Consider the following 14,971-nt stretch of genomic DNA (forward strand, 5'->3'; position numbering starts at 1 on the left):
ATGTCCTAATTTTCCCAGTTGTTCAAAAATAAAATGGTGGTGGACTCTCCTTCACTGAAAGTGCTTAAATAGAAATGGTCACATGCCAGTAATGCTACAGTGGTAGGTTTCTGCCTTGGGCAGAGGTTTGGACCACATGATCGCCAAGGTCCTCTTCAATCTTTACATTCCATGAGTAAATGATTACTAGCATTGGAATTAGAAATTTGCCCTAAAATGAAAAGAGGCCTAATAGTGAACACTTCAAATAAATGCAACACAAATAATTTCTGTCTTGTGTTACAGTCAATAAACAACTTTTTTGCATGAAGGCAACACCTATTAAAAAAGAAGGAAATAGCTGGAGTAATTGAAGACACAGAGAGTACTAAAGATAGCAGTGATAGACAAAGTTGTTGATTCCACTCCTTCAAATGGTCTGGTAAAGGAAATATCAAATTTCTGGAATAGTTTTAATTGTCAAGAAAGAGATAATTAATGCAGGATTATCTTGGAGTCAATTGTAATTCAACAAAGGCTTCACAAAAGATGAGAACAACTATCCAAGAATTACAGGACATTTTCTTGCCTGGAAGAAGATGCTGTGACCAAAATACAATGTCAGTTGTTTATGAAATACATCAATATACAGACTTATTCTTGTGTTTACTGATTTTGCAGGAGCATTTGATAGTATCCATTCGCAATGGTATAAATGGTGCTACTCCAAAAGGTGTTCCTGCTAAAACAATATGCCCCTTGCTCCACTTATACAATGTATGAAGGATGACAAAGTTCTTGTTAACGACAAAATGTCCAAAGGCTTCCCTGTATATATTGGTGAAAGGCAAGATGGGATTGCTCTCTCTTGGGATTCAATGCAGTAAAGTGGAAGTCTACTTTTTAGGATGGTGTCATATTTGGACAAGATGACTTCATCATAGATCAAATGTTATTTTGCAGCCAATGAAAGAAAGATATGCCTATGAAATCATGCCTGATATAAAAACTCCTGCTTATATCTAACCATCAATATTGACAAGACCAAGGTATTCACAACCAATGATTCCTAGACAACCGTACCCTTTGATGAAGCTCACTTGAGCGATTTACATACATTGGCCAAATTATCCAAGAATATAAAATAGTTGCCACAGACAATATCAACAACCAAATTGACTAAGCTGCTTTAGCCTCCAGAAAGGTGTTTCTAGAGAAAAACCAGCATAAGGATTGCTGCCGAAATGTACTGTACAGTTATCAATAATCAATTATCAATGCATAAAGTCGAGGACCTTACTTCAAAATGATTTGAAGAAGGTTGAAGTTTTCTAAAGGTTCTGCCTGAGCCAAATAGTATAGATTTCAATCTATGTAAAAATACAAAGTGAAACAGTTAAAGAATGGCACTGCAACCAATTTATGCTAATTGAGAAAATTCAGAAACTTAACTACTGCATGACCCCTGCCAACTTTCTCATTGACATCCCAGGAAATCACACCAGGAAACTGGAAAATACAAAGATGAGCTCCAAAAAACAAAAGCAAAAAACCCTTAGCTGAAGCATATGGAAGAAATCCCAGGAAACAGGACCACAATAAAACCATAACAAAACAAAAACTGGAGGAATATGCTATGTGACATCAGCAAACCCATAATATCTACTAATTACTGTAGATCAGGGGTGTCAAACTGCCGGCTTACGGGCCGGTTGCATCATGCTGAGGCCAAGCCCACCCCAGCAATGTGAAAAAAGTTGTGATACGTCATGACATGTCACGTGATGTGGCAATTTTGACACCCGTGTTATGCAGGTAGTCCTTGACTTATGACCACAATTGAGCCCAAATTTTCTGGTTTTGGGCATTCGGTCTCTAAAAGGTTCGCCATCACTGATATATACTGTCCTAAACCTCTATGAACTACAATTATAACCTCTCAAAGTTTGTTTTATATTTTCATTTAATCCAGATTACATTTCAGTGAGGCCATCTTAAATGTTAACCAAATGACACTTGTGGCCCAGAAAATATACTGAACTGAAAATTATTTGAAGTGGAGCTTAAAGAAATCACCATGGTGCAGTTACTAACATGTGGAAGTAATTACTTCTATTTTCAAGCAGATGCTTACGTTGACCAATTCGCTAGTGGAATATGGCCCACTTTGCTATGTGGAAATTACAGAGTATTCCAGCGGTATGATGCAATTGGAAGACAGCTTAAATAAACATGGAGTTGTAAGAAGTAAAAGTACAGTTCAGAGTTGTTAATTTTGAAGTGAAAATACAATATATGCCATCTGAAATCTATAGAAACTCCAATATGAATGGCAAAGAACAGAGTAGAGCCATAGAAAATGGAATATATATTATTTACAGCATTATGCTTCCATCTAAATTATTGTTTTATTTATATTAATATATATGTATTTATTATCAATTAAAACAGTTTCCAAGAAAATAATTGGTTTCATGAAAAACAATGTAGGTGGTTATGAATGATTCATACACTTATCAATCACTCATATTTTTCAAATATAATACTATAAATTAGCACCGTATATTATTTTTAAGATTGATTTTTAAACTAAGGATCTTCCATGAGATTATTCGCATTTTATGATTTACAAGTGTAATTTTCAAAAATTAATGTGAAATACATTGAATAAATATATAAATACTACATAACAGCAATAATAATATGGTATATTAAATAGTATAGAAAGTATAGAACAGCAGCAAAGATTCATACTGTAGTTGTATGTTCCAAAACAGCACAGTTTTTGAAATATTGTTTATTTAAAATAAAATTATTTAACAAATGCAGTTTGAAAATGCAGCAAAATTCCCAACTAGCAGGAATTTAGAAGACAGAAACAAAGAAGAAAATCTTTTACTACAATGGAACAATCCAAAAGAGTATATATGCTTTATTAAAATATATATTGTTGAAAGTGCAAACTATTATGTTCTATCTCTTCATGAAAGAAGTTTGGAAAAAATCCTACCTGTTCTGCAAAATTCAGCAAGAATCACCATTGTATGAAGGCTGCACTTTAGAAGAACCATGTGTCAGCTCAGATGTAAAAGGGATGGGATACTACTCATTTAAGTCAAACGCAGCAAAGAATCTGACTGTGTTATTACACAGTAACAGGCTTTGGCCTACAGCCTTCCTCTTCACTGTTTAAAACATTGCAAATCTAAGGAAAAGGAGAAAGCCCAAATTTGCCAGAGCAAACCAATTCAACAATAGGCTTATGCATTTATATTCAACACTAATTTTAGATATAACTCAAAAAAGCTTAAACAAGAACATTTTTCAGGGGCAAAGAGCTTTAAAAAACTAAAAACCTCCTGCAGCATTTCAGCAATTACGACTGGTCGTTATAATATCTGCATAGCATCAACAACTAATGCCTTTTTTGTCATGTCTTTTTGAGATCTGAAACCTGAAAAGGGGGGGGGCAGTCTTGTTGTCATGTCAGTAAAAATGGCCTGCCTGCCTCTGTGACACAACCCAGCTGAGCTTGGCTAGACTTGTATGAAAGAGAATCAGGAAATTCAGGGCTAAAGGCCAGACTAGACTGAAAAATGTCCTGGAAAAAGGAAAGAGTTTAGGAATAAAATGGTAGCTTCAGAGTTTCCAAGCAAAGCTGAGAAACAGGCATATGTCCCTTGAAGAATGTACATGGCAGAAAATAGCAAAGCTCTGCAGTGCAACACGTAAGCCTAATGAATGCATGCTAGAACTGCCTAAGACAAAAATAAGAATGGGGTCAAATGGGGCTATGCTTCATCCCAGACATCAACTCCGGCTGTACGCCATGGATCTTCCTGAAAATAATAAATGTTCCTGTAAGTTTCCTCTCAATGTTTGGATGTTGAACATTTTGTCACAAAATTCACATTGCGGCTAAAGATAAAGACAACAATAAGGACTGCAATGGGCAGAAGACTCCCAGAGTCCATCTGTGAATACCAACTAGCAGACAGAGGACATGATGAAAACTCCTTAATCTCACAAAACATGGACAGATTCAACCATAGTTTCAACTGGGGAACTATAAACAACAGGCCAAGCTAAATCCAAATATGTAAGGGGATTCCTGGAAGCTTAGCATTTAGACAAGTCAGCCATCAATAGACACAGAGAAATAAACCGTATTTATACACCATTCAAAAGAGACAAAAAAGCTATCGATAGTAAGTATCACTATGTCCTAGAAACAGTGCTGTTAAACCCAAAATGAACTTTGAACTATTAAATTTTAAAAGTGCTGTGGAATACAAATATTAAAAGTAAGAGGGATGTGAGAGGATTGATTTTTTTTTTCATCCAGAAGATGAAGTAAGATAGAGGCCTTTTCTGGCTTCCCTGAAAAAACTAACAGAGCATTTTTGTGGTGGCAGCCAATGAATAAATGGAATACCCTCTGCAGAGAGGCTCATCATTAGCATCCTTTTGGTGGCAGGTGAAGATCTTTTTATTTTATTATTTTATTTTCTCAGCCTTTTAAAATTGCATTATCATTCATATTATTTTAGATTTTTGACAACTATCAGTATGTATTTGTATTGAGATGTGTTTGAATTATTTAGTATTTTATTTGATTGGATGTTTTAATTGTGTTTTATTATATACTACCTTGAAAGCTTCAGCTGTTAGTAGTTTAAAGGTTTAAATATACATGTACATATATACACACACACATACACACACACACACACGTAAATAGCCAAAGGATGGTGCTATGAAATCACATTTTTTTCTGTATGATTCCTGATTGCCTATGTTCCCCAGGTGGTCAGGTCTATTCAAAATATAAAAACATATACTATTTTACATAAAAACATTTATTTACAGTAGAGAGGTAAAGGAAAAAAAGAAAATAGAATTCACAAGTGGATTGGTTAATAAATACGTAGGTTTCAACCCAGAAGCAGCACATTTCATACTGAAAAGAGACAGCAGTGAACATTTAGCAGTTTTAATTTACAAATAATTACTATTTCCTTCCTGCATTATAGAGAAATTCCTAAATTACCACAGATAAATTCTTAATTTACCAGAAAGACTGGAAAGAGGTGACTGGAGTCAACATTAAAGGAACATCACTGAAAACAAATGCTTGCAAGTTTACAGTGCATGAAAATAATCTTGCGTGATGGTCTGTGACCACTTTGGAGAGCTATTTAATTACATTTGCTGAATTAGAATATTATGCTGCCAAAAACTAGCAACAAGAAGAGTGAAAATTTCAATGTGAGTTTGTATAAATACAGGGATCTGGTACTCTGGCACTCCCTGCCTTCCTGGACTCCATAATATGCCACTGCCCATAGTACCCCGCTGCCCCTCCACGGCCTCCAGCAGCTCTTCAGCAGTGTCTGCCAGCGCACCTGGAGCCTCTGTCAGCCATTCTATGGCTACTGTGAAGCTGCCAGCCCTCTGTCAGTCCTCCAGTGGCCTCCAGTGATCTGCCCAATGCCTCCCCTGGGTCTCCTGTGGCTTCTGCTGACCCACCTGAGGCCTCCATTGATTCTCTTATAACCACCACATTAGCCATGCTTCCTAGTGTCTGCCTGCAGCACTGCTCCCCCCCCACTCCTTACCTGGGATTCCCATTTTCCCCACTTAACGGCCCACATGGCCTGGGATTACAATGGCAACCTGTACTTCCAGGATTGCTTTCATTAACATCGTAACATCGTACTTTATGACCGTATTGCTTAGCAACAGCAATCTTGATCCCAACTGCTACTGTAAATCAAGGACTACCTAAACTTCAGAGGAAAAGGTAAGCTATCTTGTGGTGTCTGTTTTTTTATGTTCTATGATTTGGATCTCAGAAAGAAAGGATGGGATCCAGCTTTTGTGTAGAAAAAATATCTCATCTGCTCCCCAGTTTTTGTTGTTGTTTTCTTAGTTTCCTAATACTCCTATGAGATAGATTAGATTAAAAGATAATGGCTGGCTAAAAATCATTCAATTACTTTTATGGCTGAGTAGAGATTTGAAACTGAATGTCCCAGGTTGACTCCAGTACTCTTATCTATTATAGCCCATCTGGACTTAAATAATCACTGTTATTGTTTAATTCAGTAATCCTTTTTTTTATTAGTAGCATCAATCTAATGTCTGTATGCTTTTTGTTATAAAAGAAAACAGTTGGATCTACTATTGGAATTTTGATTTTATTTACTTGTTAAATTTATATCCTACCTTTCATAAAGCTCAATGTTTAGACAGCACTGCCTCTTCCTATTTTCCCAATAACAAACTTGTAAGGTATATTGAGCTACGAGAGATTGACTATCCAAAGTCACCCAGTCAATTTATAGAGCTAAGGATGGACTAGGATTAAGTTTCCAACTCCTATCCAATACTTTCTCTACTACACCATACTTGTTTCCTGCAAACAGCTAATTACAGGTAGTCCTTGACTTATGACCACAATTGAGCTCAAAATGTCCATTGCTAAGTGAGACAGCTCTTAAATGAGTTTTGCTCATTTTACAACCTTTCTTGCCACAGTTGTTAAATGAATCACTGCAGTTGTTAAGTTAGTAACATGGTCCTTAAGTAAATCTGGCTTCCTCATTGACTTTGCTTGTCAGAAGGGCACAAAAGCTGATCAGACGACACCAGGATACCGCAACTGTCATAAATATGAACCAATTGTCAAACCTCTGAATTTTGCTCAGGTGACCATATGAATGCTGCAACAGTTGTACATGTTAAAAATGATCATAAGTCACTTTTTTCAGTAGCGTTGTAACTTCAAATGGTCACTAAACAAATGGTTGTAAGTTGAGCACTACCTGTATATGCCATATTATATTATGCTTACCTCTTAAAGCATTTGTTGTTATTGTTTATTTTAACTGGGCAACTACGGAATTTAGTTTCCATAGTTCAATAAACTGCTGTGTTGCTTAGATTCTTTGTAATAAAAGTAATTAATTGGTAGCGTAAAAATGTTTTCTTCTTGGTTTGATTTGAGAACAAAAATTGTAAGGGGGGGGTGTTTGAAAAAAAAATTGCCATATGATTTTATAGACTTCATTTTGAAATTTTACATTGATATCCTTTATTTTATTTAAAAATATATTTTATTTAAGCATTTATGTAAACCAGTCTCCAAACTTGTAAATTCACTTCAAATCTCCTGTAATTTCAGCCACAAAGGAGAGAGATCAGAAACAGCTTCTAAGCTCTCAGTTACAATGAATTTCTATATTATTAGAAGAGTAGGTAACCAGTCAAACAGGTTCTTAGCCACATCCAGTTCTCTTGTTGAATTTTCACCGTCAGATAGCCATGAATAATGTACACAGTAGTGTTACTTTACATCCCAGCTGAATAGCAATATAATGCAATATGACTGAAAAATTCAAGAACAAAGCAAATAAGTACAGCTGATCATTGGAAACATACTTAATCTCAGCCTTAGTTGAAGGGTCTGTAGAATCAAGAGTGTTTAAAGAAGAACTTGCACTAAAAAAACCCTTGTTTTCCTACCTGTTGAAGCATCTCTTCTGTAGCATTAAGCTTCAGCTGGTGCCCTTCAAGGCAAACTTCTAAGTCTCGGATTTTTTCTCCTTGGGCTTCAACTTGGTCTGTGAGAACACTCACCTATAATTTAAAGATAAGGATGAGGTGGACTGTAGCAGTAGCAACAACGGTGGCAATAGTAACCACATAAAAATACTAACACTTTCAGCTGTCAAATCTGTTTTTTTGGGGGGACACAATCATATTAAAGTTTTCCAATTAATTTCATGTCTGAGAAAGGATTTGAATCCCACCTCCCCACAGACCTAGATCTGTCTTCTATATCACATACCTCTTAACCCTTCTGCAAATATTACAAACTGATTGTTAAAAAAGTTATATAGAAAGTTATAATTCTCACCTTAAAAGTCACTACATCGCACTTTAAAAATGAATCAACAAGATTTTTAATTAATTTAAAAAAAGAAAAAATGATCTGTTAAAAATTGACCTGAAGACCATGCATCAGTATTTACATTAAACACTTCTTTGAAGGAAAAAGCCTTTGTACAAACCCTGTTAATATTTTAAGCAGGCTTTGAGCAAGCAAAGTCCTTTCAGCTTTTGCCAATTTTCCCCTTAAAAGCAGGAAAAACACAAAGCAAAAAACCTTTCAGGAAGCTAACCAATAACCGTTCTTCTTACAAGAAAAGCTCACCTATCAAATAAAGCTTCTCTAACTTACACAACGCAGTACACAAAAGACATGTCCTAGTACTGTCAGTGTTCTAGTTCTCACCAGTTCAAAGTATACAAGCTTGAACAAGAACAGAGAATTTATGCCATGAAATTGCAACAAAAGAGAGAATTGTTATTACTCAGAGAGATTTATAGAAAAACATTATTAAGAAATAAATAATTCCATCCTAAAAGAAATTAGGAAATACAATAATACCTTTGGATTTTTTTTTTAAAAAAGCAGCTTTTGTAATCCATCTGAAAATGTGATTCATAATGTGATTATAATTATCATATGATAAATGGGGATTCACACCATTCAGCTTTCTTTTGTCTTTATAAAACTTAAAATCTGGGATAAATTGATTGAAGAGCTTTGTGGATTTGCTATCTCCTTCCTTCTTTTGGACAGGATTGGTATTAATAAAGGAACTATTGCAGAACGATGGATTAGTGACATACCTTTTGTAATAGTACATAATTATAGGTTTTCTAAAGTAACGTAGATTTAAGGAGAAAGTTGTTAACTGTGAATGCAAACATTGGTTATACATTTTTTTTCATAAACCGTATCCTCTCAATTTAGGATTTTTCCCATTAGTGTCCTACAGCTTTCTTTAGCTTTACCTGACCATCACTGAGACAATGTAAAGCCTGTTGTGTCATTATTATATTGACACAACAATGCCGGTACAAATCTAAAAGATATTAATAAGTCACTTGTGGGAATCCTGCTTTGGTCTGAAGGAACATCAACCTTAAACATTTTTAGTTGCAATCAGAACACCATGTTTTTATTACTATACGTACTATACTATATGTACAAAAATTCAGGTATTTCATATTCGGTGAGTAAAAATGCTGCAATTGATTTTATGAAAATGAAAATATTTCTAATAAGACACCTATTAATAATAATTAGATCCATTATAAAATCTCTTGCATTAGCCAAATTGTACAAGCTATTGCAAAATAATTGAATCAATTATTACTTGCAGCACAAATGTACTTTTGCAAATAATGTTATATTTCTACATGATGCACCATTTAGGCAATGCCTCATAAAAGAAACATTAACGACTTGCACCTGCTTTTCTGAATGTGAAATAGATACTAGAGCAGGAAATAGATATGCAGTTCACAAAAAATATTTTAATTACTTCATCTTCAATTAACTATCATGAACATTTAAGGCCAATGGAAGGATAAATGACCATGCTCATGAAAATAATAGGGACACAGAACAAAAATTGTGGCTTTGTTTCAAGATTACCTTGTGGCACAGTTTAAGAAGTGCAGTTCTATCATGGAAGATGCTCCTTCTATCATAGAAGATACATTCTCCAAGAGGCAAATAGATCACCATATAGATCTGGCCTTTTGTCTTTCTCTTGGATAACGTTCTACTACCCATATTTTCCCCCAAATAAGACCAGATCTTATATTAATTTTTGCTCCAAAAGACGCATTAGGGCTTATTTTCCGATTAGGACTTATTTGGGGAGAAATACGATGGCTGATGATCTTAACTGGGGCTTATTTTTGGGGTGGGGCTTATATTACAAGCATCCTGAAAAATAGTGCTAGAGCTTATTTTCCGGTTAGGTCTTATTTTGGGGGAAACAAGGTATTGACAAGAATCTTAAGGGAGCATGAGCTGTCTAGAAACATGACAAATCAAATAATATAAAATAATAAAATAAAATAAAAAAATAAAATAAAATAAGGAAAACCCTTTATACTTTTTGGAGAAAATTAAGAATACTGTAGCTAAATTCCCAAGTTTGGAAACAACTGTATGTTTCAGTGGTGGTGAACCTATGGCACGGGTGCCAGGGGCGGCACTCAGAGTCCTTTCTGTGGGCACACGTGCCGTTGCCCCAGCCTTGCCTCCCCCTGTGACACCCTCCTCACCAGCAGCCCTCCTGGAGAAGGGTTGCCCCAGAGCGTGGCCCACGTGGAGCAGTGCAGTCAAGGACATGGCAGCCAGGCAGCGTAGACAAGACTCTGCCCTCATGCCCCACCGCGCACAGTTGATGCTGCGTGGCGTGGGCAGAGGGCGTGGCTGCCATGGCACTGCTGGACAATCTGCAGCAGGCCCTGGAGATGGCCCTGTGGGCAGACAGGGTGAGGGCGGAGCAGGGGCGGGCCAGGGGCGGGGCCAGTTTTGGGGCACTTGGTCTCTAAAAGGCTCGCCATCACTGGTATATATCTTTTTTGTCCAGATAAAACAGAAAATGAAAATGTTTTCTGTTCTGACCTTTAAAGCCCTTAATGGCATTGCTTCAGGCTACCTGATGAACTGCCCAATCCCTCTAGGACATATCTTAGATATGCTGACAGAGAGGGCCTACTTTCGACCTTGTTGGTCAAAGAACTCTGGGGGAGGGATAAGACACCACCTGGCTCCTGTCTACCCCGCAGTTCTTTCAGCAGTTCCAAGAAGATTCCACCCCCATTTGCACTCTGATACAGGTGACTCTGAGGGGAGATGAACCCCCAAGTGGCCTCAAGACCTCCCAGGGAGAGTGCTAACGACCTGATGACAGCAAAGAAATATAATCCTTCCAATCACCACCACCCATCCTGTCAGAACTAATCCTTCCATCTCCCACACCATCCTGCCAAAACTGATGAAGCTTCTTGGATGAGAAGTGAAATATCTTCCTCAAGAAAAAAAACAACAGTCCAAAGCACCTTTGAGACAATTCTGAATATCAGGATCCAGAAGAAGAACCTTCTCTGCTGCAGCACCTGCCCTTTGTAACATCTTACCCTCTAAGATGTCCTCGCCTTCCCATCCTTCCCCAAGAGCCTGAAGACCTGGCTCTGCTGATTGGCCTGGGGATCAAATGGGGAAGTTCCACACTGGAGGTGGCTGCTGGATTGATAACAGACTCCACTTCCCCTCCTTGCTCTCTACTCTCCACCCATCCATCCTTTTGGTGTATTCTCATTGTGTTCTTTTTCATTGTTTATTTTATTGTTCTATTATTTTACTTCTGTTCTGTTTATACTCTTTTCATTTCTTCCTTTTTTAAGCTACCTAGAGTAGCCCCACAGCAAGATAGATGGCAAATAAATTTAACAAACAAACAAATGAGGAAAAACAAATGAAGGAAAACACATTGCACCTTAATTGTAACTTTTGTATGTTTGTTTTATCCTGCTTTATACTATAGTTGCTTGATAAGTCTTATTTCCCTATTTGATGAGGAAAGAGATTAGCATTGATCTGAGCTAGGAAACATGTTCTTGGCAGCCACAAAAAGAAGAGGCTCATGTTAATGTGAGACAAGCAAGAAAAAAACAGACAGCCAAGGCATTGCCAAGGAATTCAAGAGAACTGGCATAGTGAAGGATATTGAACTTTTCAATAAGTTCCATAAACCTATTTCCATAAATCATTCCAAGACTTTATTGAAAGTCAAGGCCCAGTAGATAATTGGATTTGATGGTTTGTGTGTTTGCTTATTTTCCATTACTGCTTTGTAAAATGCCAAGGGAGTACCTTGGGTAGAATGCTCCTAGGATTGGCATGGGAAATAGCCATTCATTTGTCAGAGTTGATAACAAACCAATACAAGAAGTGCAATAATTTTAGTAAATGGACAATCCAGCCAGGTCACACCCTTATATCTATAGTATAGTAAATGAATCCACCATTATAGCAGAAATCCAGCAGACAGAAAACTGAAGTTCTCATTTATTGCTCCTTTAGCAATGATCAGCTTAGGGAAGATGAACCAGTATAGAAGCTTTAAATACAGGAAGCTGATTTTACACAAGGACACAAAAGACTGCACTGATAAGTTACATTGACTTGTACAAGTGTATGACTCTTAAGACTATTTTCAGTTGCTCTAAAAAGAATAAAGTGGTTTAACCATTCTACAAGCCTAAACATTTTTCACATGTAGCAGCTAGGTGATTCATCTTCTGTAAAAATCAGGATATACTGTATCTGAAGAAAATGAATATGAAATTATTTTTGACGCCACCATGACTATCAAATGAATCAGTGTCTTTCATACTTTTTAACAAGAGGTTAAATTACTTCCAAATTAGTGCCAAGAAAATCCCATAGCTATACCCTATAGTTGTCAGAAGGAAGACTTTGTTATGGCATAATCAATACAAGGTTATATAAATTCCATACCTGCAATATGAGAGATTCTTTATCACCTTCTAATCTTGTCAGACGTTCTTGATACGTCTCATTACTGGTGGAAGTATGATGATTCACCTGAGACTGAAAAGAAAAGAAGTTTAGAACACAAGTAACAGAAACATAATTACAGTGCTGGGATTCAAATATGTGAACAACCTGTTCTCTGTGTGGATGCCGTTTCCGGAAGTCCATTCTGGGCCTGGGTAACAAAAAATTAGCTACCGGTTCTGCCAAAGTGATGCGAACCGGCTGAATCCCACCACTGCATAATTATTATATGTAATTAATCTAGATCAGACAGGTCAAACACAAGGCCCGGGGGCCAGATGCGGCCCGTGACGTGGTTTCATATGGCCCACGAAGCCATCCTGGAAACAGTGAGGGAATGGTCCCCACTGCCTTGGCCCTGGCCCAGGCCGCCTGGGAGCCAATGTACAATTTTGTGGTGGCCAACTATGCTGAAATGCATTCAGTCTTAGCTCCACAAGGCTGTCTGGAAACAGCAAGGGACCGACCCCTGCTGCATTTGCCCCACCCCATGGGCGCACGCTGGGAAGGTGTCACCCTTTGTGAAGAATGAAGAAATGCACCATTGGCTGGAAATGGCCAGCAAATGGCCCTTGCCTACTTCACATATCTGGCTTGATGGGCTCTGGGGGAGGGGTTTCAGCAGGCAGTGGGGCGCTGTCCTCACAGTGCCAAGAGGCTGAGCCAGGTGGCGCGAATCCAAAAAGAAGCCCACCCTGGCCACACCTACCCGGCCCCCTGAGGACAACCACAATGCTGATGCAGCCCTCAATGAAATTGAGTTTGCAACCCCTGATCTAGATATTCCATTTTAATGAATGTAATTGTTGTGTAAAGTTAGATCTTTCCATTAATAGAAACTAGAAAGAGAGAGAGAGAATGGCACAGAAAAGATGCAACAAGGCTTTTTTTTTGGCTCTGTGTGTGCAGTTGTTGTATCTTATTCACAGGATATTATATAGGATCCAAATAGGTAAATATCAGACTAGACTAGCCATGGGAAGGACATGGAGAAAAGTTGTGTAAATACAATTAAAACAAGTTCAGGTCATTCTCAAGATTTAGCTGTTGATGGAACACACAAGCCAAAAAAAATAACTCATGCCTGAACCAGAGGGTTGTTAGTTATACCTTTCAGTAAAAAAGATTAACTTGCTTTAAAATAGGCCTGGAATGGGTGGTAACAAAGAATACAAGGTGTGTCCTGGTTAATGAAAGGAAGTTTGAATCATCACATTTCTCTATCAAAACAGAGGCAAACATAAGCAAAATATAGTTATTAGGAGCACTTCTGTTATTCTATCTGCTACGATCAACTTGGTTGCTGTGTACAGAGCTAGAAATATTGGTCATTAACTTATTGCCCTCCAGCTCCTAGATAGTTGATCTAATTAGGATACAAAATGCCAGACTTCAAGTTCAGCAACTTCCCCTAAGTTAGCAATGGAGCAAATGGAGACATCCATATGTTAATCTGCAGAAGTTCTCAAATCAATATAATAAACCTCTCCAATTCCTGGCCTATTTTCCAGTTGTCATATACTGATTTTTTCTTCCAAAACAAAACATAATTAATAAAGAAATTTTTAGTGAAAGTTCCTGAATGAAGCAAATTATATTGTCAACTTTAAAAATGAACACGGCTGTAGCATCTTCCCTATTCATTTTCGGTTGACACATAGAAAGGAGGGAGGGGGGATTGCCAGATGCTTTGCTAGTCTAAATAAACTTTTATGCCATGGGAACCAAGGTCATCGGCTGCTCCCGAGACTGCAGGCTGGGCGTTGTGTAAAAAGCCCGCCAAAAAGATGTATTGGGGAACATAGTTGCTTGCATAGCCTTAGGGGTGGGATTTATTAACTTTTTATTGGGGAATTGTTCAGACTTGGTTTCACTTTTGACGTGCTGATACTTTGTAACTAATAAACATGTTCTTTGAGGAATTTGCAAGCCTCGGAGTTCTGCTTTATTTGTCTCTGTCTGTTGGAACCATGACATTATATGTCCAAGTAGCCACTATATCCAAGTTCCTCTATAACATCCTGAAATTACACTTGCATTAGAAAAGTACAGTGCCGTGGAAAAAGGCCAAAGCCCTTCTTAGTCCAGCATTTTATTTCACATTTTGGCTTCTGAGGTGGTCATAAGCAGGAGATAGGCTCTTCTCCTGTTCCTGTTTCTCTATGGCTGGGTTTTTGGTTTTCTGTACTGCAACCTGGTGGTAATCTTGAGTTTCAAGACTAATAGCCTATGACAGTTCTATCTTCTGTTAATTTCTCCAGCATCCTTTATAAAGCCATCCAATTTAAAAGATATCATCATGACCTATGATATCTAATTCCACAGATTTATTATACACTGTGTGAAGAAGTGTTTCTTTTAGTTATGCTAAATCTCCTTCAAATCAGTTTTATTAGTTCTTGATCAGATTTTGTCATGCCTATGTTCCCTCAGTCTCCTTTTTTCTAAACTAAAGATGTAATCCTTTCCAAACATGATAAACAGAATACTATACAATGTTTCAGATACATCCTTTCCATAGATTTATGTAGTGGT

The 14,971-nt window shown here is 37.4% G+C and overlaps 1 protein-coding gene across 1 annotated transcript in view; it reads right to left on the reverse strand.

The window, feature by feature from the left end:
- Positions 1-14,971, reverse strand: part of PPFIBP2 (PPFIA binding protein 2) — a 112,026-nt gene that overhangs the window by 51,949 nt on the left and 45,106 nt on the right. Inside the window, exons 4-5 of the mRNA XM_029284874.1 lie at positions 12,377-12,469; positions 7,507-7,620 (exon numbers count right to left, since the gene is read on the reverse strand). Of these exons, the coding sequence (XP_029140707.1) occupies positions 7,507-7,620; positions 12,377-12,469 (207 nt within the window). The remainder of the gene's footprint in view (positions 1-7,506; positions 7,621-12,376; positions 12,470-14,971) is intronic.

Source organism: Protobothrops mucrosquamatus, unplaced genomic scaffold (assembly GCF_001527695.2).
Source record: "Protobothrops mucrosquamatus isolate PMUCROS unplaced genomic scaffold, P.Mucros_1.0 scaffold1047, whole genome shotgun sequence".
In the NCBI taxonomy this organism is placed as follows: Eukaryota; Metazoa; Chordata; class Lepidosauria; order Squamata; family Viperidae; genus Protobothrops; species Protobothrops mucrosquamatus.